The following is a 23,851-nucleotide window of genomic DNA, read 5'->3' on the forward strand; positions in this document are numbered from 1 at the left end:
ATGAATTCAATGGTGAGTATGGTAAACTGTAATTGTCTAGTAAATTTGAAGGAGAAGCAAGGTCCTAGGGTTTGGGGGCATTGATGGCAGCGTCAGCCACCATCAAAGCGTGGCGGAGTATCGGGGCGGTCCTAGCCAATGAGGTACTTCACGCTGCAGCTGCAGCGGCTCGGGATTGGCCGGGCTCGAGCCGATCCCTCGACGGGCACTGACTCCCTTCCTTAGGGCTTTAGGCCGACAATCATCCTGGTCAGTGCCCCTGGTTCCTGCTGGCTGTGCCAGTGTAGCTGGAAGAACCAGCAGTTTGTCAGTTTGGCCAGTGGCTAAAGTGGTGACATGGTTCACCCGTATCTGACTGTTTGTAATGTGGCTGGTACCGTCCCAAGTTGTCTTGCTCCAAAATAAACTGTGACCTTGTGTTTTTCCAAAGAACTTTAATACAGTTCTCTGTGTATTCATTTATTCATTTCATAGTGTTCTGATAATGACCTAAGGAGGTGGGGGTGTCCAATGGGGATCTCCCCGCTATGTTCAGAGCACCAAGAAGGACTGGAGTTTCCCTCCAGTTGCCTCTCCTTATATCCGTATTCCATAGCGTGAAGCTATGTCATTTGTCTTTTGTTTGGGTGCTTGGATGCACGCCTGGCCGGCTAGCGCCGATGGCCAGACACACATTGGTGTGAAAAGTCTTTCTTCCTTTGTTGCTGTTGTCCCTTCCTCCCTGCCTCATCCTGCCCTTGGATCTTTGTCACCTCAGTGCTTATTAGCCCCCTGCTTTGTCTCCCTTCGGGTCTGATGCTAGTGACACTGGGCCATGTGTGATGGCTGGGGGATACTGCAGGGAGTGCTGGGCGTTGCTGTCGCTTATGGCGCTGTTTTATTTCTTATGTCGTATGGCATTGCCCCTTTGCCCCCTGCTTATTCTCCCGTGCCCTGGAGCTCCATGAGTTCCTCATTGCGCGGCACAGGCCAGAACTGTAGCAAACATGGACAGTGAGACAGCCCTGGCAAGGCTGTCTCCCAACTAAGGGCCTTTCATACATAGTTTACAGTACACTGTATAAACATGAATTTGTATCTATTTAGAAGGTCTATGTTTTATATTCTAAAGGACTTTTTTATATTTTTAAAGGGACTCATTATTTATGAACTCTTCTTTTTCAGTAATGCAACTTCTTAGGTGTAGTGATAGTGTATTTAGTGTTTGTGATTCCTCCTTCTTGCAACAAAACTTTAAAATAAAACTGCTGGTGTGCTTGGAAAAAAAAAAAAACAAATCTACCAAGTAAAGAGACCGTTTTGTAAAGAAAGTAAAGAAAGCATTTTGTTGTGTGCTAAACGTTACTATAACCCACTGTTTCTTGCCCAGAGGATTGGGGAACCCCTTTGCCTTTTATACCCACGTCCACTTCCCACAGAGGAGCTCCCAGGTGACGCAGAACGCAGGTAAGTGAGGGGGGGTTGCTGGAGACAGCCAGTAAGAGACGGGTTAAGTGTTTAACTTTAAAATAAGTGTTAGAAAAGTGTATTGCTGTGCCTGGCTAAACCTGTCTCGCAAAACGTGTGTTGGAACCGTCCCACCGCTACCATATGTATTAGTGTTTTGGTTTCTAACGTGCCTTCACACCACCATGTCCCACCTTCTTTTGCACTCATCTGCTTCCATCTATGTGAAGGGACACTTTCAAAACGGGGGGGAGGGTCCCCATTAACCACAACCGACATTCCAACTCCCCACCTGCCCTGAACCAAACTGCTCCTGACCAGAAATATAGTTCTGTTTGTTGTAAATATTAAAGTAGGGTCATTTTTTTCATTGTTTTATTTTTAGCTTAGCCATTTCAGTGAAAGTTCATTCTAATGTTTTACATACTTTCAGGATTCAGTTAAAACAAAAAAGCCAATCAAATGCAAAATCGATTAAATAAGTTGTCAGAGAGTCACAAAATGTCACACAAACATGCAATAGTTTACAGCAGGAGGACCCGGGACATTTTAACTACTGTGGTCCGAGAGTAGCTGTATTTGACTGGCGATGTTCCAGCGTGTAAATGCACTCAACAAGAACCAGCAACCCAAGCATGTCATTGGTGACGTGAGGACACACATGCTATGGACACTTACACAGAACACATCTGCCATTGGCATGGCTGCATAATGTTTCTAATTGCTCTGTTGCACAACTGCAGAGTCCAGTAGACTGCTGTCTAGGCGTTATGTGATGGGCAATTACATAGCGCACACCTGTCATTAGTATGGCTTCCTAATGCTTTAACTGGTCTGTTAGTGCATGACAAAGCAAAAACAAAGAGGTGATGGCTGGAAGGTTTAGACTGAATCTTAACCACTGGCATTGCTCGGGGCAACCCTCCAGACCATCGTTCTTCGCCTGCCAAGCCATTACAGAAGGGGAAAGACCATATGCAAATCAGGCTTGGCCCCACCCCAAAAGGGGCAGTCCAGCCCGAACTGCTAGGTCACATCCCTTCTGCACGAGACCACAAGCATCCCCAAACATGTTTCGCCCTTGTTGGGGCTCATCAGTGAGGAGTAGCTTGGGTCTCTAGGCCCAGCAGGCACGGGACCCACGTCTGGGCATACCCGTCCCACTCGGGGTGACAAAGCAAAAACAAAGAGGTGATGGCTGGAAGGTTTAGACTGAATCTTAACCACTGGCATTGCTCGGGGCAACCCTCCAGACCATCGTTCTTCGCCTGCCAAGCCATTACAGAAGGGGAAAGACCATATGCAAATCAGGCTTGGCCCCACCCCAAAAGGGGCAGTCCAGCCCGAACTGCTAGGTCACATCCCTTCTGCACGAGACCACAAGCATCCCCAAACATGTTTCGCCCTTGTTGGGGCTCATCAGTGAGGAGTAGCTTGGGTCTCTAGGCCCAGCAGGCACGGGACCCACGTCTGGGCATACCCGTCCCACTCGGGGTGACAAAGCAAAAACAAAGAGGTGATGGCTGGAAGGTTTAGACTGAATCTTAACCACTGGCATTGCTCGGGGCAACCCTCCAGACCATCGTTCTTCGCCTGCCAAGCCATTACAGAAGGGGAAAGACCATATGCAAATCAGGCTTGGCCCCACCCCAAAAGGGGCAGTCCAGCCCGAACTGCTAGGTCACATCCCTTCTGCACGAGACCACAAGCATCCCCAAACATGTTTCGCCCTTGTTGGGGCTCATCAGTGAGGAGTAGCTTGGGTCTCTAGGCCCAGCAGGCACGGGACCCACGTCTGGGCATACCCGTCCCACTCGGGGTGACAAAGCAAAAACAAAGAGGTGATGGCTGGAAGGTTTAGACTGAATCTTAACCACTGGCATTGCTCGGGGCAACCCTCCAGACCATCGTTCTTCGCCTGCCAAGCCATTACAGAAGGGGAAAGACCATATGCAAATCAGGCTTGGCCCCACCCCAAAAGGGGCAGTCCAGCCCGAACTGCTAGGTCACATCCCTTCTGCACGAGACCACAAGCATCCCCAAACATGTTTCGCCCTTGTTGGGGCTCATCAGTGAGGAGTAGCTTGGGTCTCTAGGCCCAGCAGGCACGGGACCCACGTCTGGGCATACCCGTCCCACTCGGGGTGACAAAGCAAAAACAAAGAGGTGATGGCTGGAAGGTTTAGACTGAATCTTAACCACTGGCATTGCTCGGGGCAACCCTCCAGACCATCGTTCTTCGCCTGCCAAGCCATTACAGAAGGGGAAAGACCATATGCAAATCAGGCTTGGCCCCACCCCAAAAGGGGCAGTCCAGCCCGAACTGCTAGGTCACATCCCTTCTGCACGAGACCACAAGCATCCCCAAACATGTTTCGCCCTTGTTGGGGCTCATCAGTGAGGAGTAGCTTGGGTCTCTAGGCCCAGCAGGCACGGGACCCACGTCTGGGCATACCCGTCCCACTCGGGGTGACAAAGCAAAAACAAAGAGGTGATGGCTGGAAGGTTTAGACTGAATCTTAACCACTGGCATTGCTCGGGGCAACCCTCCAGACCATCGTTCTTCGCCTGCCAAGCCATTACAGAAGGGGAAAGACCATATGCAAATCAGGCTTGGCCCCACCCCAAAAGGGGCAGTCCAGCCCGAACTGCTAGGTCACATCCCTTCTGCACGAGACCACAAGCAACCCCAAACATGTTTCGCCCTTGTTGGGGCTCATCAGTGAGGAGTAGCTTGGGTCTCTAGGCCCAGCAGGCACGGGACCCACGTCTGGGCATACCCGTCCCACTCGGGGTGACAAAGCAAAAACAAAGAGGTGATGGCTGGAAGGTTTAGACTGAATCTTAACCACTGGCATTGCTCGGGGCAACCCTCCAGACCATCGTTCTTCGCCTGCCAAGCCATTACAGAAGGGGAAAGACCATATGCAAATCAGGCTTGGCCCCACCCCAAAAGGGGCAGTCCAGCCCGAACTGCTAGGTCACATCCCTTCTGCACGAGACCACAAGCATCCCCAAACATGTTTCGCCCTTGTTGGGGCTCATCAGTGAGGAGTAGCTTGGGTCTCTAGGCCCAGCAGGCACGGGACCCACGTCTGGGCATACCCGTCCCACTCGGGGTGACAAAGCAAAAACAAAGAGGTGATGGCTGGAAGGTTTAGACTGAATCTTAACCACTGGCATTGCTCGGGGCAACCCTCCAGACCATCGTTCTTCGCCTGCCAAGCCATTACAGAAGGGGAAAGACCATATGCAAATCAGGCTTGGCCCCACCCCAAAAGGGGCAGTCCAGCCCGAACTGCTAGGTCACATCCCTTCTGCACGAGACCACAAGCATCCCCAAACATGTTTCGCCCTTGTTGGGGCTCATCAGTGAGGAGTAGCTTGGGTCTCTAGGCCCAGCAGGCACGGGACCCACGTCTGGGCATACCCGTCCCACTCGGGGTGACAAAGCAAAAACAAAGAGGTGATGGCTGGAAGGTTTAGACTGAATCTTAACCACTGGCATTGCTCGGGGCAACCCTCCAGACCATCGTTCTTCGCCTGCCAAGCCATTACAGAAGGGGAAAGACCATATGCAAATCAGGCTTGGCCCCACCCCAAAAGGGGCAGTCCAGCCCGAACTGCTAGGTCACATCCCTTCTGCACGAGACCACAAGCATCCCCAAACATGTTTCGCCCTTGTTGGGGCTCATCAGTGAGGAGTAGCTTGGGTCTCTAGGCCCAGCAGGCACGGGACCCACGTCTGGGCATACCCGTCCCACTCGGGGTGACAAAGCAAAAACAAAGAGGTGATGGCTGGAAGGTTTAGACTGAATCTTAACCACTGGCATTGCTCGGGGCAACCCTCCAGACCATCGTTCTTCGCCTGCCAAGCCATTACAGAAGGGGAAAGACCATATGCAAATCAGGCTTGGCCCCACCCCAAAAGGGGCAGTCCAGCCCGAACTGCTAGGTCACATCCCTTCTGCACGAGACCACAAGCATCCCCAAACATGTTTCGCCCTTGTTGGGGCTCATCAGTGAGGAGTAGCTTGGGTCTCTAGGCCCAGCAGGCACGGTTAGTGCATGACGTCATGGCTGCAGAAATAAGCAGACTAGAATCTAGGTGAAGGTCTGTCAGGGTGTAGCATATGGAGGTGTCCTCTAAATGTGGATATCCAGCTGTTCTGCCCCACAGGGGGGTTCGGGGGGGAGGGGGCTGGACTATTGGGAAGTATGGAGATTTCCTGGTAGCCCTCTGCACTCTGGGGCTCTTTTTTGTGGTAACCCATTATATTTTCACATTTTCTCATAGGAAAAGGGTTGGGCTTCAAGAGAACGTGTAATATGGGGCCACTTTGAACATTATTTCCAGGGCCTGTTTTGTCTGCCAGACCATCCCTGGGGCCCGATGATCTCTGAACTACTCAGCGCTGTGTCGCTGCCTGCATGCATGCATGCTCGCTGTGTCACTGCCTGCATGCATGCATGCATGCTTGCGTAGTAAAGGGCAGTGTTGTTCATGAGGGGAGCCTGTGTGTAAGCAGGAGGCAAAGTCTTTCTGGGCACCATCTCGGGTAGTGTTTAGTGGAATGTAGTTCCACGGCAATATCGTTTGGGACATAGGAAAATGCGGGTACTCTAGCCTTGTGGTGCAGGGTTGGGGGCAGAGGCGGTTACTCGCGCTTGGAAGGAAATCTCAGCGATAATTAGGGCTATTACAGCGCACCTGCGGTTTAGGCAGCCTCTGGCTTTGACTGTTTATGCACAGGACGGAAGGAAAGGAAACAGCATGTTTCTGAAGGCAACATATACACTCAGACACGCACCACTGTGAACAGGGATGGACTGGGAACCAAAAAAGACCCTGGAAATCATTTTCAAAGTGTCCCCGAATTGCACATTTTCCTATCCGAAAATGTGGAAATAAAATGGGTTACCACACAAAAGTGGCCCAAGGTGCAGAGGCCTAAAGGGAAATCTCCAGATCTCCATATATTCCAGTCCACCCCTGACTGGGAACACTGCGTGTCATACAAAGCACTGCACGTATGTCGAACAGAGGTTGCTCTCATCCACACATTAGACTTGCTGAACACTGGGCCCATGCCGTGCATAGCGCACGTGGTAAATGGGGGGGAAAGTGGGAATAGGAAGAGCCTAGGTAAAGTCCATTTGCACCGCATTCGGGCGAACGCAGCATCACGTTGCGAGGCTCTGCATTACTAATGTCATCTTGTTTCACGTGTCCAGGTGCTATTCTCTCCGTTAAAGTGACAGTGTACTTCGATGGCCTCATGTGACAGTCCTTTGCCTTAGGGCATGGACTGACTGTAGGTTGCACAGGGATCCTGCCGACTCCCCCACAGGCTACTCATTTGCTAGATTGGGGAGGCGCCCGGCCCTGCCGGTCACCATACAAGGTGTACCCAGTTAGCCTGATGTGGAGGGACAGGAAGGTTTATCTTAAGTGTTTGGAGTTATCCCCTTCAAGGAAATACAGAGGTCATCATGATCTCTGGGGTCTGTCCAAAACAGCCAACCAATCCTTTGCTTTGCTATGATACCTTTTCAGTTTCTACCTCTTAGTCTATGCATCAAACTGAAGTAAATCGATTCCAAGGATTACATCTTCAAGTAATTCCAGGAGTTCCGCGATTTCTGCTTCGTATGTCTGATTTTTCATTATTAATTGTTGACGAGGCCTTGGGGTAAACCTCTGACCCGATCAACATAGGTGAGTGAAACCAACCAACCTTTCGCAATGCACTTGTTCGATCAGGGACAGTTCTGAGCAGGCCATGATCTGGTGGCTTCCTCGATCTGTCAAGGCCATGACGTTTTGCCCTTCCATGTGGATTGGCAGGTAATAGCTTTGTCCTTGCGTCGCCTGTGTGAGCATCCTGCCCACTATCTGCTTTAAGGGTCCTGGTACTCAGGTTTCAACCACGAGGTATGTTTCACCGCTTCCATCTTCTTCTTATCACCATAATACCCAGCAGTGCAAGAAGAGCTACTTTTGAAACCAGACGGATGACCCTATAAAAGATCTTCATCTTGAAATGTCAGATCCTCATGAAGGCTTTTAGGACCAGCCTCTATTCTGGATCAGGAATATCATGAAGTCCTTCCTTCAATACCAGTGCCCTCATTGCCTATATAGGAGCTGCCCTCTTGATTGGATCTCAAGGACAATGAGTTGCCCTGGAGGCTGTATCTGGAGAACTGGCCAATAAGTTTTAATCATGCTGCACAATGTGGATCACTGATTGGTCTAAAATGGATCTTTCCATAGATTTGCAAAGAGGCAGAAGATACCCCCTAGGCTCTTCAAGTGTCCACCCCTCAGTACATCCAGGAGCCCTGAGGCCTGGGCAGAGAGCTAACCCTCGACAAACCTTTAGAGGCTCCTAGCTCGCCTCTTGGCCTCAATCTATCACTCATAGCAGGAAATTGAGGTCTCGAAGAATGCTAAATGTTGGGAGACCTAGAGGGCTTTGCTGTGGACCTTTATTGCCTTTGGAGGGCCACAGCGAGCTTATCCTCTTTATAAACGTTGAACATCGTCCTCCAATCAGTCACCAAATAATGTCACCACCTAGAATGCAATCTTTATATGTGCATTCTTCTATGAAGAGTTTGGGCTCTAGTCGAGCTGATGAATGTGCCTTCTCAGTGCCATCAAAGTTTCCATTGTTGAGATTGCAAATGTATAAAAGAGGGATTGTACCATGCAACTCTGTCATTGCGGACCAATAGGTATGATACTTGCAAGTATCATACCTATTGGTCCGCAATGACAGATGCATGCCAACTTAATTCTTTTTCAAAGCAGAGTCAACCATCCTGTTTGCAGAATCCTTTACAGGGCATCTTCTGTAGCCATAGAATTACATTATCTGAGTCTAATCAGCAGTTTGTCCCCCAACAAGGATGTATCCACCACTAAAGATGGACCCTTGCCTGCTAAAGAGTATGATGTTGCCATTAAACATGGAATAGCAATACATTCGGGTGCCTTTGGTTCCCAGAGTAGCTTGCCTTTTACATATACAACGAACGGCCATCCCTTCTGAGCTGGTTACTGAAATTACCTAATCCGGTGCTTTGGTGATGGGCCTGGCTCATCCTGAGAATCGACTCATTCTCTGAGTCACATGTGTAAGCATCTTGGTTGGGGCATCTTTTTAAGGTATTTACACCTGGGTTTGTTCACTGCATCCTCATCCTTTGAGGCTGAATCAGGCACATGAGAAGAAGAGGAAGGGACATGTGTCTGCCTGGAATACCTTTATTGGGGTTTTCCTAATCGTCTTAATAAACCTGTCATCAGAAGGAGGGCTATAGTCACATCTCAACCGATGCTACTAGCCTTCTTATGTGAGAACCAGCTGTCATCTCCTCTGCCATATTCCGTTGCTTGTCAGAGCCCTTCCTGGACCCGCAGCTCATCAAAACCCCTTATCTGTCTCTCAAAAATTACAACAATGTGAATCGAATCATTTCACCTGTATCTCGACGTCCAGCATTGCCTTAGGGGAGGCTGTCAATGGGCGAGGGTTACCTTTCAGACCTGCCAGGCAGGAGCAAGTGGCATCATCCCACAGGACAGGAAAGGAATCAGGAGGTTTATGGGTAAAAGAGGAGCATTTAAACACACAAGGTAGGGAAAAGCAGGCAGGGCTTTAAAAGAACAGAAAATAAATGCTTACTTTTAGAGAGGCCGGGGTCCTTTGAATGTGAACAGAGAAAGAGGGGAGTTTGCATAATGCCCCATAGGGGGTAGCTACAACACCTCAGTCTAACTGGTTAGTTTTGCAGCAACAGAGGGAGTAACAGTGGGGGCAGCGAGGGGTGTAGAACCTTTCCCAAAAACATACCGTGTGCCATTTAGTACCTACTGCAGTTTGGGAAGAGTACTCTGCACAGTCGGACTGCAGCTTATAATTGACTGGTACCCCAGTCAAAAAGTGGCAATCGCAAATGGCAATTCGTTGCTAAAATGCGCTCGTTCAGATGCTCCCTGTGAATTGGGCTGCTCCTTTTCTTTGGTGAAAGTGAAGAGATGCACTAGGAATTTCCTCCCTTGTGCCAAAAAAGTGATGCGGTTCTGTTTCCATTCTTTTTATTTAAGGGATTGTGTTTCCTGTACCACTGTACTTACCTTAATTCTGGCATTAGGCTACATTATACGAAAGGGGACACTTGGAATGTTAACGCTGAGTCAACAATGCACTGGCCACCCATGCAGTGACCAGGGACTGTGGACTGTTCCTGTTCTGGGACAACAAGGTCAAGAAGAAACTGTTGGCGAGAGTGTTAGGAGGGAGATGGGCCAGCTAAGTGAGGTTCAATCCCTGGTGCGCCATGGCTTTAAATAGCCCCTTGGGGGCTGAAGGAGAGGCTGGACTGAGGCATTTGAGGAGCAGGCCACTGCTGGTGACCAGAGCCCCTGGCCACATATGTCTGGTAGTTCTGGGTGAAAACAAGTGTCAAGCGTGGCCGGTGGACCATGAGACACAGGCCACGCCAGTGGAGTGGCCTGGCAAAGGAGAGAACAGGCGTTGGGCACTTGGACCGGAATACCAATTCACCTAGGTGAGGCAGGGCTCGGTTGGGGACAGTTCCATCAAGTCTGTTCCGGGCAGGTGGTGTGTGGAGCAACTGGGATGGAGGTGTCGTGCAGTGCAGATCTGTGCACACAGTGGCATGATGAAAGGCTTGGCAAAGCCCCCCTGGTGTAAGACGGGATGAGTTGTGGAGGGGTGGCACACTTCAGTGTTGGGAGGCAGATGAATACGCCATCCATAGCCTCTGCTCCTCCCTGGCACCAATACTGCAAAGGTGAGAGAAGTTACTCATTGAGACAGTGGTTCTGCCCTTATCCCCCACAGGTACAGCAGGGCTCCCGGACAATGTGAGCTAAAGCATTCATGCTAACATAACAGTAAAAGAGCATGAATTAGACACAAACCAAACATGTACTCCATATGAAAAACATGCACAATAGGTAATATATGTATTTAGACATGAAGAAAATTAACATACCATCCACAGACATGAAGAACACTAACATGATCAATGTGTAAGGTGAGTGCTGCATGAAAGGCAAGCGAATTACTCATTAACACAGAAGCAAGAGTGTTGTAGGGCAGCCATCTTATAAAAAATGGAAGCCACAGCACGTCTCTGAATGAGCACAGGTCTCAAAGCCTCAGGAAGACTCAAAAGGCTGAATCCACAGAAATGCATGTCCAGGACTGGAACGGCAAAACGCAAAATGAAGGCACGAGATAGCAATTCCCAAGATGCAAGCAGTATGCTCACAGATTAATTAAAAGTTTGAGAAGGGGACAAACAATCTTTAATGGTCAGGTGCAGTAAAACAGTAAGCCAAAAGACTCTTTGAAGCATAACCCAAGAGTGTCCCCAGAGTGTCCCCAGTGGCAGAAGACAACTCAACACACACATTACTAGTAGTGAAATCTTAATAAATAGAAGGTAATTTAATTTCCTACATGGTCTCATAGCACGTGACCCATAAACAGAGAACAATGGCCATTCATTAGAAGCAAACACAGATCGGACACTTGCCGTACTCCCTGAATGCACATGTAGACAAGAGACGCCACACAAAGCCAAGTATAAAGGGATTGCCCGGTCTCATCGCCTGAGAATGGGGGATGGTAACTTTTTTAAATTGGAAGATGAATGGTCTCTGGGGTTCATGCACCCTACTCTGTCTGGCTCATGTCTTGATGGCCTGTCAAGTGTCCAATGTTGGTTAGTAGAGAGCCAATCTATCAGAATCCCTGGTGTCATACAACCTATGCAGTAGTATGCCAACCAACCACTTGCAGTGCAGATGATGCAGTTTAAGCTTTATCTATATAGGGGTGGCTCTAGGTGGAGCCATCAGATACTTGTAACATAATAAAATGTTTAAGCCTTGTGGAATATATATGTAGCTAAACCCACTAACATATCACCGTACCCTGTAGGTTTTATAAACTGATATTATCTTATTACATAATTGATGATGAGTTTGTAGCACTTAAGCAATTGTTTTTAATGAACATGTTGAGAGCAGCGAGATTTGATGCTTGTATGCTGGCCCAGCTTTGTTGCAATGTGAACAAAGTTGGATTTTCCTGTGCAGTTTGACTACTACGTCATTGAGTCTGGTTCCTCCGATTCCTCCGGGTTTATTTGGGATTCGGGGCCGCCTTAACACCAATGTGCCAAGTGCCGAACATGGAACCAAAACTGTTGGCCATGGCTGCATAACACGGCACTCCACAGGAGAGCAGAGGCATTGAAGGACTTTTCCTATTGCAGGCCCACCCTGTCAGTGCTACCCAGGTATTACATTGCACAAGGAGGTGGGTCCGTTGGTGGGGGGAGCATTTGGCTCCATGATCGGCTGCATTGTGTGTGCGGTGGATCTCTGTCTCCGGAGCATAATATCCAACATCAACAGTGTATTAAGACGAGGGGCCCCAGAAATAAATGTTAGTTAGCTCATTAAGGTAGCCTTCATCAGCTTCATTGTAACAAGCAAGTAACCTAGTATCAGCTTTGTGTTTCTGAGAGGGTATGGAATGCAACATTGCTGGAGGTTTTCATCCATGCATTTATGAGCACAATATATGGTGGAGTTATAAACCCTGGTAATTCTTCGAGCAAATAGTGTAGAACTGGGGTAGGGATACAAGCCCACCCAGCACCACTATGTATTCTATATTCAGGAGGCAATGGTTGTCAAAGTAAAGTCTAAATGCCTTAGCCATTGAGTGCATCCTAACACTCATCCCTCTCACCAGCTTTCTTTGAGCATATGTTCAAGGATTATATTGGGACTAGATGGAAAGTGCCACCGTAGCTGAAACAAATTATACACTTTTATTAAAATGCCATTTCACTTTTGTTTGTCAGTTAACATCTTAATACACATTCCCCTATGGGGCAAAATCACTACGTGGTTGTCTTATGATCTGTTCTGCTTTAAAAGGGTACCACCCTAAACTCAGGATAGTAACCCCATCACATGTTGACATTCCTTATTTCGTAGGTTTTCTAACATTGTCTTCCTTCCACTTCTGGTCTTGATGGGTGGTTGGTATGTAGTGGTCCCTACCTGGCCTGATGACAAAGGCAAGCCAGTGGGCCAGGGCACAAAAAGAACTGACCTACACCAAGCATACTTGAGCTGCTCCACGTCATCACAACCATACCTGAGCTACATTATGTTATATGGGCTTTTTATATATCGCACTTAATGCTGGAGTCCAGTCTCTAGGTGCAAGAACTGGTATTGTACCCATATTGCACTGCGTTGTCTTGCTCCCATGACAAGCATGTTGCCCCAGAGCTATCCTCCCGGCCCTATATTTTTAATAATAACTTAACCACACTGCGTTATAGCAGTAACATCTGAGGCACGTCTTGCTATGTTAACCAAAGCTGCACCATATCATGGGGCATCAAGCATACCTGACCCACATCATGTTGTCTAAACTATGCATAAGCCACACCATCAACAACAAATCTAATAGGAGACAGAGTTAGCGATACAGGTACTGATCTCAAAACATCTAAACGGAAAGGGGGACTACGCGCATCTAAAAAGTTATAACAACATTTTTAATAATGAATCAGATAATTTAAATACATGATTAAATTCAATGGTCCACAATACAAAACTTCTAAAAAAAAACATAGGAATACGTAATTGGCAATAGATGCTAATTAGAACACTTTCAATGAAAATACATAGTACATGTAGGACAACCTGCTATGTACCAAACTCCATTTGGATTAATATATCATATTCTCATTTCTCTGTTTTCAATCCAGAGAGCTGTCTCAACATGTTTCTGTTCACAAACACAATTAACGAACATTCATCAGGAAAAAATAATAATTACAACGAAAAACCTAGTTCATATAGAGTCACAGACTTGATCTGAGTCAGTCTCTTAGCACCTGTAGAATTAAAACACATAAAAACGAAGAGTCAGCTGATGAGTAGGATGAGTAGCTAAATTGCTTCGTAGAGTTCTATATAATTGAAATGGAGAACCAAAAAGGAACAGATTACCTTGTCTGGTGCTCGTGGGGGCTCTCAACTTCTATGAATACGTTGGAATAGGAGAATGAATCAATCCTACAACGTGTAATGCAAAATAATTGTGCTTAAAACACATAGCAAAATCAGTGCTCACAACACTATTACTGAATCAGAAGATAAAACCAACACTAAAGTGGTGGAGTACAACAAATGGTATAGAGGACAAAGGCTCACCTGCCTTGGTGGGTATTAGGTAGGTCCAACTAGAATCTCTAGATCGGAACACGGACGTTCACCATTACATGAGTCAGCAGTTAGTTTCCTCGGGACAGTTAAAGCCTTGGAGTGTGCCTTATACCCATTTATTTGGGTTATACATTACTATGCCCTAGGCTTTCATCTGATCTTAATGATTTTTTTGTTAACTGTGTTGCGCTTTCCATGCAGAGTACATCATTATATGCTGTTCTAAGATGGTCGCACAAAAATCCTTGTTGCTTTACCTTTTTGCCTATGTCCTATATTTCATGGACAGAGTAATAGGACTTTGGCTGTCTCCTTGACGACGCCTATACAGCGGTCCTCCTCGTGCGCACTATCCTCTTTTGATGTAACCCGAACCGTGACGATGCACTTTTCGCCGTCGGACCGCGACCTGCAGGTATGCATCCAGGGTGAGGTGGCTCGAGAGCACTGACTTCTTGCTGACCAGCTCCATAGTATTACTAAGATAGAAGTTGGATTCGAATTGCATTCTCCTCGGCAAATATTAAATTTACTTTGCATATGCAGTATTTGAAAAGTGGCAGGTATGTGGTGTCCTGTTGCATTTTGGTCGATCTTGTGGTTATGGTCTGCCCCAATTACTATGGGCAATGCACGATTGATTTAGTTCATCTGAGGTTGTTGCTGGGTCTAACCTCCCGTAGTAGTTATGCTTTTATGATTACTGTGAGGGTACTTTTCCTTTTATTCACAGGTGAGACTCTCTCTCTTTTTGTCCCATCGTTGGACCTTTATGTACTACTTATTCGGCTATATCTAATTTATATGGACCCTAATGATCTGTTGATGACAATTGATTTTGGCCATTGGTTGCAGGACTCGCTATTTCAAATCCATTTGGGCTTTAACTGTCCCGATGAAACTAACTGCGGACTCATGTAATGGTGAACGTCTGTGTTCCGATCTAGAGATTCTAGTTGGACCTACCTAATACCCACCCAGGCAGGTGAGCCTTTGTCCTCTATACCATTTGTTGTACTCCACCACCTTAGTGTTGGTTTTATCTTCTGATTCATTAATAGTGTTGTGAGCACTGATTTTGCTATGTGTTTTAAGCACAATTTTTTTGCATTACACGTTGTAGGATTGATTCATCCTCCTATTCCAACTTATTCATAGAGGTTGAGAGCCACGACGAGCACCGGACAAGGTAATCTGTTCCTTTTTGGTTCTCCAGTTCAGTTATATAGAACTCTACGAAGTAACTTAGCTACTCATCAGCTGACTCTTTGTTTTGTATGTGGTTTAACTCTACAGGTGCTATGAGACTGACTCAGATCAAGTCTGTGACTCTATATGAAGTAGGTTTTTCATTGTAATTATTATTTTCTCCTGATGAATGTTCGTTAATTGTGTTTGTGAACAGAAACATGTTGAGACAGCTCTCTGGATTGAAAACAGAGAAATGAGAATATGATATATTAATCCAAATGGAGTTTGGTACATAGCAGGTTGTCCTATATGTACTCTGTTTTTTTATTGAAAGTGTTCTAATTAGCATCTATTGCCAATTACGCATTCCTACGTTTTTTGAGCAGTTTTGTATTGTGGACCATTGAATTTAATCATGTATTTTAATTATCTGATTTATTATTAAAAATGTTGTTATAACTTTTTAGATGCGTTTGGTCCCCCTTTCCGTTTATATGTTTTGAGATCAGTACCTGTATCGCTAGCTCTGTCTCCTATTAGATTTGTTATTGATCTCCCCGTCTGTAGACTGAGTAGACACTGCCAACTAGTCTGTACAGTAGTCTACCGGGTTTCCTTAGTTGATATTACCATAAGCCACGCCATGCCATGTCCACCATATCTCAGCCACATCAAGCTGTATGAAACATGTCTGTCTGTCCTGCATCATGTAACAACCATGCCTGCGCTGTACTTTGTTACATTAACAATATTGGAGCTGTATCACGTCATAAAAACCATGCCAGAGCTGCATCTTCTTATGACAACTATGATTGTGCTGCAGCTTCTTATATCAACCATGCCTGAGCCAAATCATTTTACATTAAGCATTGGCTGCACCATCTGATAGCCACCTTTGGTGGGACTTCACACCAAAGGCCTGACACATGGGCACTCTGCAGGCAAAATGTACTCACACCCCTCGGCTTCGATCCTGTTCACGTAGTCTTTGGCACCCTTGATGTTCTGAGCCGTGGCCTGGATTGACGGCCCGCTCTTCCAGACATTCACAGTGTCTGAAAATGTGATGAGGTTGAAATAGTCGTCCTGGTGCAGATCACTCAGAATCACGTGCATGGCCTTCTTAGTCTATGGAGGAAAGGAGAGGCTGGTGAAACGGATGTGCCAGAACATAACCACCCACTGGAAGGGGCTAGAAAAGTCTGAGAAGGTATATAGATTGCCGTTGACGTCTCATGACTCGGCCTCGTTTCTTATATTTTAGTTTTAGTTTAGTTTAGTTTATTATTGATATGGCGCGCCATACCCTGGGACAACAGGGCGCAAGCAGACAACGATATGCTCAACATAGTTACAAATACACAAAGGTAGGAAAAAATACAGAGATATGCTGAGCTTGGTTACAGATATGCTCAACTAGTTGCAAGTACATGAAGGTAGGGAACAAAAAAAAGTACAGACATCAACAATGTTACAATAGGCAGGTATGTACAAGGAAGGTCAGGAACAATGGGGACAAGGTGCATGTTCATGCAAAGTCATAGGCTGGTAATATACAGTAATGTACAGTTTGACATATCAGGTCAAAGCAGGTGTGAGTAGTTTAGCTGTCATTGGCTCTCAGCCACCTAGTTAGGTTCTGTCTAAAATTGGCGAAAGGCTGAGTTTCTCTGATGTCATGGGGGAGGGAATTCCATAACTGCGCAGCCTTGACAGGGAAGCTATTTCCTCCTATAGTGGAGAGTTTGAAGCGCGGAACTTGGAGGCAGTTAGCGTTGGCTGTTCTAGTTGGTCTGGACAAGGTTCTTTTACATAACCTGTCCATGAGGTAGGGTGGAGCTTTATTATTGAGGCATTTGTGGGTGAGGGAGGCGATCTTGAGTTGAATTTTATCAGCGGTGGAGAGCCATTTATATTCTCTTCTTATAGAGGATATATGCTCATTTCTAGGGATCTGTACAACCTTGGCGGCCGAAGCTGTGAGTCCATCACCCTAGGGCGTGGAGTACTGCTGCACCTGGATCACATGGAGCAAGTTGAACCCATCATTGGCAGCTTAGGTATGGAGGCAGCAAATTTGTGAGCTCACCTGTTTGATTTTCGTGCCGTACATTGAGCCGCTGACGTCGATGACGAAGACCACATTCTTCTGCACTGTTGGGAGCCCTCGCGGGGCAAAGTAGTGCACAAAGTAACCATTGTAGATCTGTTTAGGCAAGAAGGAAAGAGAAATAGACAAATACATGATCAACCAGGACAGAGAACAGGACAAAAGCAGGCTGCATGCCATCCACTGCCATGCCAATGGCTGTGCCTTCACTTGGCACTTCAGGACCTCACGCGGGCACTGGGAAGCTAACATCAAGCAGTGTTGCATGACTGGCAAGATTTGGAAAAGTGATAAAAAAAGATGGAGTATGAGGTGCAGTTTATAAGCATAAATACAACTCCAGGATGTACATATTGTTTCCCCCTTCTATGATTCAACACCAAAAAGAGAAATTACTAGGACATGTATCAGGATTAGATGAGCACAGTGACAGCTTGAAATAAATGATCAGCACAGAAAGGTTTGCAGTATTTATGCTATACTTAAATGATACCTGGCCAATTTGGTGCTTCAGACATGGGGAATGTAAAGTTAGTCCATGTCAGTAGCTGTTCCCTGTTGCTCCTATTGTTTTCTATTTAAGATCTGAGCTTCTGAAGGGTGTGGGAAAGAAGGTGGAGGGAAAATGTACATGTGGCTGAGGTCTTAGGATGCAAAATCCATAGAATGGTGTATGAAATCATGCAAAAGCCTTTAGAACAGCAACCGGGGACGTGTGACCTGGCTGCAGGCTAATGGCGGTGTAGCACTATCACACCAGCATTTCCGGAGCTAAGGCCAGGACCTTTGTTGCATTCATGAAGGTGATGACGGAAAAAGAGACAAAATGGAGGAGGCACCCCGATAACTCGGGCAGGGTCCTCCTCCTCTCTCCTCCCTGGGTAAGGGGGAGGGATAAGGCAAAGCGCGCCAAAGCGATGAGAAAGCCTGCGAAGGGCAACATAGGGGGCGGGCCAAGCCCCATATAAGCGGCGGGCGTCCCACTGCAGGAAGCATCCAGCCCTCAGCAGAAGGACACCCGCCGCATCAGGAAGGATTTTCGTTTTCTGCTTATCGTTCGTGTTACGGGATGCTGTTTGAGTTTCCAGTCAGGAAGAAGAAGGGTTCCGGTTTGCAGGATCGCGGGCCAGAGAAGGAGGCGATTTCGTTGCAGCTACGAGGGTGCGTCGGGTAAGGGCTCCAGAGTGGGGGTGCGCCGGGCACAAGGTAGTGGCGTATACTCGGGTTAAACTATTGCGATGGGGGCTGTGGTGCGAAACACGTTTCAAAGGGGGTTTAGGGCGTTTAATGCCCGCTTTTGTCACAGTACAAGCAGCGGGATAGTTGCAGCAAGGTGGCGGGTATACAGCAACCAGGGGAGTCGGGTAAGGATCCTGCTAGTTATGGAAAGGCAAGTGGGGCTCTGCGCGGGCCCCATCCCGTGAAACAAATGCAGCCAGGATATGGCGGCAAATCGGGGCACTGGATTGGAGGATGCGCCAGGAGCAAGATAGTAGCATTTACCATGATTATAACTAGTCCATGGCAAGGTGGGATGTGTCGCGAAACAGGTTTCAATGGGGTTTATAGCATTTGATGGCCGCTTTGGTCATAGTGCCAACAGCAGGATGGTTGCGGCAGACTGGTGTGCAGGAATGTCATTCGGGCTTACCAAGAGGTCTGCTTAAGGAATAGCTTGGCATACGGGTGCGCCGTAGAGTTAAATTTGGCGCCGTTGAGAGGGTGAGGGGGCCGCTGGTCACTTGAATACTGTGTGCGCCGGGAGCAAGATAGTAGCGTTTTCGCTGATTAAAACGAATTCATGGCAAGGTGGGATGTGTCGCGAAACAGGTTTCAATGGGGTTTTATCGCATTTGATGGCCGCTTTGGTCATAGTGCCAACAATGGGATGGTGCAGGACTGTCGTTTGGGCTTATCGAGAGGTCTGCTTAAAGAATAGCCTGGCAGGCGGGTGCAACGTGGAGTTAAACTTTGGCGCCTTTTGTGAGGGTGAGGGGGCCGCGGGACACTTGGATTCCATGGTCAATTCTACTGTTGGAGATTTAGCGCGTTAGCCGGGTTGTTGTAAAGCCACGCACGGATTACAGGAGGTACATTACGCGATGAAACAGCTTCTGACTACAATGCACGAGGTGGGGAGTTCTTGGGAGCAGTCTGGAATTTGTTGCAGGGGCGGTGCGAATTGCCTGGATAGTGGGTTTGACACATTTAAAAGTTGAGGGGGTTTGCCTTGGCCTCCCTGCCGCAGGCGTAAGTAGTAGCAGGAGGCTGCGATTTGAAAGCAGTCGTTTGTATTACAGTGAATTACTTGCGTTGTTGGGCATGGCCTCCGCGGCGCGCATTGTATTTTTTTGTCGTTATGTGAATTGGATGGCTGGTTGCTTGTTCATGGCCTTGGTGAGGCACGGCCGTTCAGTTTTGCTGTAATGTTTTATAACGAGTGCACACGGGGATTAGGGCCGCCGTTAGGTATCTGGGCAAGCAGCTGTGGCAGTTACACACAGCTGCGCAATTTATACTTGCAGCAGCTGCGAGGGTGTAATTCAGTTGGTCCTTTTAGTTTGAGAATATACGTCAGCTCGAGTAAAGGCATATGGGAAAAGGGCGCAATGAAAGTTTCTCGAAGTCGAGATGCCAGCATAGGGATTGTAAGTACAAAACACTGGAGCGAGCGGCCACCAATCTTAAATTGTGTTGTTTCAGTAAGGCGGCGTGGTGCTTGCTCCCATTAGCCATATTGGAAAGTTAAAGACAAAAAGGCGACAGTCATGGTTGGTTGCTTGATATGTCTGAAACACAGGCATAGGGCATGATTTGCACAGGGGTTTGTAAGAAGAAGCTCACATTCAGAATGCACTAGTAAAAACTGTTATTTTGGGACGCACGTTTCGAATTGTCCCTGCATTGCCAATAAGCGAGCTAGCGATAGGTATGTGTTGTCACAACCTTCACATGAACTTTAGTTTCATGTTTTCATACGGGAGTTAAAGGGAGCTCACTGCGGATGATTTCCAAAAATGGCTGTTAATTTTTTATGTAGGCTAGTGGGGCGTTTCGATGCTGGCATGGGTTGCGTAGAATTAATAGCAGGGGTGGCTGTGCGATTTGGAGATAGTAGTAGGACGCCGTAGGCTCTGCAGCCAGTTTGATGGGTAAGCAGGATTGCATTGGGGGATGTCTCTAGCGGTATGGTCACTTGAAGGGGAATTCACACGGGACACAGATGGTCGAGTTTGGGGCAAAGTTGGATGACGAGGTCGCTGGTTTCAGGGGCAAGGTAAGATACGCGTGAGGGTATGGGCTCCTGAGCCCACGACTTCTGGCCAGTGGGAAGAGGCTGCGATTGGGGAACAGTGTTTAAGAATTGTCGGCTTAAAGGAGGGCCCTGGCGAAGGTATTTCTTCTATTCATGGCAGCCGGTCAGAATGATAGTGCACGCTCCAAACATGGCAACCATAGCACTGAAAGGATACACTTGGCGACTTGCCGCAGGGTGTGGTAAGGGTCGGCTCATAGGAGGTATGCATGCGGAATGGCCTTTCATTACGTGGTAACCAAAAGGCTTTTTGGGCGCAAACGGGGCGGTAAGCACGCAGCTATAAGTAAAATGGCGCCGCAAAGCGCAGAGCAACCCAACTTGGCAGTCACGGGGTAAACGAAGACTAAGGCGCTCCAATCTAAGGAGTGGGAGAAAGGTACGACAGGGATGCCATTGGTAAGTGGCTGAGGACAGGATACGAAGGCAGGCATTATGAGACAGTAAGACATACGCTCGACAGGGGTGGGTCGCTTTAGTGAGGAGTTAAAGAAAGGTACCCAAAGTTGGGGGAAGTCTCGCGAGGACAGCGCAGCGGCAACGTGCTCGCCTGGGCAGTATGAGGTCACAGAACAACGCGGGTTCAGACCCTGGGTCCATGGATAAAACTTGAGGGTATTAAGCGCGTTGTAAATAACCTATCATATCAAGCTGAAAACTTCAAATTGTCTTGCCATCCAGGAGCTATGTACCTGGGAAGGGCACACGCCATGGTTTAAAAGGAGTAAAGCGCAGATGCAAGAAGGTGCGTTGCAAGTATATGAAAGGTTGAAGTACTCTGGATTTTAAAGGGGCCTCCTCAAGTTAGTCACAGGGTTATGCGCCTGCTGCAGATCCCATTTGCAACACAGGACGCTGTTAGGGGGCAGCTGTCAGGACTCTCGGAAAATATAAAACCCACTGGGGCAACCAAGGTTTATATCTGTGTTGTTTATAAGTGTGTGCCTTTAGTTGGCTAGTTGGAACTATATATCACCATGAGTATAAGACAACAGGTTGGATATGATTAATTGATGGGGTTAAGTTTGGAACAGGAGAACAGGAGTCGAGATTACGTCATCAGTCTGTGGGGGTTAGGTAGCCCTAACAGGAATCAGGAAGGATGATGGTTGACCGGGGGGATAGCAAGATTGTTGAAGTTGTGACCAGGGGCCACGTGGCAGGCATTACCGAAACTGCAAGGTAAATTGGGTGAGGCACCATTCTCTAGGTTAAGGTGTTAGGCAAGGCTCTGGGGTACACCGTTACCATGGGGAGGGTGCTGGTAGATTAGCAGATCGGCAAGGCCAACTCAGCCATTCATCCTACCGGGGTCGATAAGCAATTAGCAGTGGGCGTGGCGCAGCTCGTAGGAAGCTGTATGGGTTAAGAGGCGACTGGAGTGCTGGGAAAATGGGCAAGGGAGACCTAAACAAAACAAGGACAAGCCCGGGTTGTCAGCGTCCTGAACAGCACTCCTCCACCCTGTGATCGTCAGCAAGGGTAGGAAGTCTGCTTGGACGATAGCTGGGGAGCATCGGTTTACATATGGAATGGAAGCGAGGAGGGAAGTCTAGTTAAAAGGAGGGTGGCCCAGTTCCCTCTGGTCAGGAACGGTGCATTTCCAGCTTCGTAAAAATTCCAGCAAGGGCAGGTTATCCGCAGAGGATTTGGGTGGGGGAGCTTAGGCCGAGATGACAGGTAAAAATGGGGGTGGTGAGCCTCCCTTTTAAGCTTAGTGCCAGGGGAGAATCTAATTAAGGAATGGAAAGGGGCAGCTTCCCTTGTCAGTAACGGGGCTCCTCCAGCTTAAGAAGCCCCGGCAGGGGCGGGCAGACCGAAGATTCTGGGGGTTGTCGAGTTTGGCCTGATGAAATATGGAAAGGTATGATACAAAGGGGAAGGAAAGCAAAGTTGGTTATAACAAGGGAATAAAGCGCAACGTCACCCGTAAGGTAACGATGCTCCACCATCGTAGGTGACTCCTTCAAAGGCATGCGGAGCAACAAGAATTTGGTTGGGGAGCTTTGGCCTGAGAAAATGCAGAGAGGAAATTATCGAGGGTGAAGTATGACATAGGTGTTGACCTCAAAGCTGGGGGAAACCAAGATCCGGTGGTACGCGATCTTTCAAAGGAGGGAATGAAGTATTGCAGGGGCAGAGGTTTTCCCCCGATCACGCACGACCGGAACAAGTTGTAGTCCCCAGTAATCTATGCAAAGGACGGAGTGCATTGGTCAGCATTGGGCAGGGATGGTTACTACAAAGCCATTGGAATTATGAAGTAGGAAAGGGGGGAGCCGCGGTGGGCAGTAACCCACCTTTGGCGTGGCAGTGTTTTGGCGACCAGTGACAAGAAACAGACTCTGAATGAGCCATGGTAAAGCCGGAAGGGTCTTCGATCTTCTCGGACCAGCGCCTCTTGGGAGCCTAAGTGGCAGGGCGTCTGGAGGTAGCATTGAGGGCTCGGCTTCCCCCAAACAAACAGCGCTCTCTCAGCCTAGGAACACCTGCAGGGGCAGGCGGGTCTCAGGCACGAAGGGTTGGGGGAGTTGTGCCTACTGCAGACTTTGTTGGGAAAAAGGGAAAGCAGATTTTGGACACAGAGCAGTCGCCGCACCTTCGGAACTATTTTCACAATTGTTTGCTGTGTTTTTATTATGTGTGTGAAAATAAATCTGCGGCCTTTTTATGCCAAAAGGAAGACATGTCTCATTCTGCACCTTACTGGTTGGGAAAGTAAGGGGCTAAAAGGAATGAGCAAGAGTAATGTATGTTGGCACAAGTAATAGACAAATGCCCGGGTTATGAAGGTGAGAGCGGAAAAAGAGACAAAATGGAAGAGGCACCCGGATAACTCGGGCAGGGTCCTCCTCCTCCCTCCTCCCGGGGTAAGATGGAGGGATAAGGCAAAGCGCGCCAAAGCACTGAGGAAGCTCGCAAAGGACAACAAAGAAAGGGGGCAGGCCAAGCCCCATATAAGCGGCAGGCGCCTTGCTACAGGAAGCATCCAGCCCTCAGCAGAAGGACGCCCGCCGCAGCAGGAAGGATTTTCGTTTTCCACCCACCCACCCTGCATAAGAGATAACTACGGCGAGGCCTGGCAGTTGACTTCGCGGGACGGCGAGGCAGTGTTTTGGCGACCAGTAACAAGAAACAGACTCCGAATGAGCCATGGGAAAGTCAGAAGGGTCTTCGCTCTTCTCGGACCAACGCCTCTTGGGAGCCTAAGCGGCGGGGGCGTCTGGTGGTAGCAATGAGGGCTCAGCTTCCCCTGAACAAACAGCGTTCTCTCAGCCCAGGAATACCTGCAGGGGCAGGCGGGTCTCAGGCACGAAGGGTTGGGGGAGTTGTGCCTACTGCAGACTTTGTTGGGAAAAGGGGAAAGCAGGTTTTGGACACGGAGCAGTCGCTGTACCTTCCAAACTATTTTCACAATTGTTTGCTGTGTTTTTATTACGTGTGTATAAATTAATCTGCAGCCTTTTTATGCCAAAAGGAAGACATGTCT

At 48.0% G+C, this 23,851-nt stretch overlaps 1 protein-coding gene and 1 long non-coding RNA gene across 2 annotated transcripts in view; one reads left to right on the top strand and one right to left on the bottom strand.

Moving 5' to 3' along the window:
• ITIH6 (inter-alpha-trypsin inhibitor heavy chain family member 6) overlaps positions 1 to 23,851 on the bottom strand; it is a 458,640-nt gene that overhangs the window by 124,347 nt on the left and 310,442 nt on the right. The window contains exons 7-8 of the mRNA XM_069645329.1: positions 17,025 to 17,141; positions 15,892 to 16,063 (exon numbers count right to left, since the gene is read on the bottom strand). Of these exons, the coding sequence (XP_069501430.1) occupies positions 15,892 to 16,063; positions 17,025 to 17,141 (289 nt within the window). The remainder of the gene's footprint in view (positions 1 to 15,891; positions 16,064 to 17,024; positions 17,142 to 23,851) is intronic.
• Positions 14,031 to 14,935, top strand: LOC138567282 (uncharacterized). The gene is made up of 3 exons (XR_011302151.1): positions 14,031 to 14,159; positions 14,600 to 14,729; positions 14,868 to 14,935. It is a non-coding gene; the product is annotated as an uncharacterized lncRNA (long non-coding RNA).

Source organism: Ambystoma mexicanum, chromosome 2p (assembly GCF_040938575.1).
Source record: "Ambystoma mexicanum isolate Mex_15411 chromosome 2p, UKY_AmexF1_1, whole genome shotgun sequence".
Taxonomy (NCBI): domain Eukaryota; kingdom Metazoa; phylum Chordata; class Amphibia; order Caudata; family Ambystomatidae; genus Ambystoma; species Ambystoma mexicanum.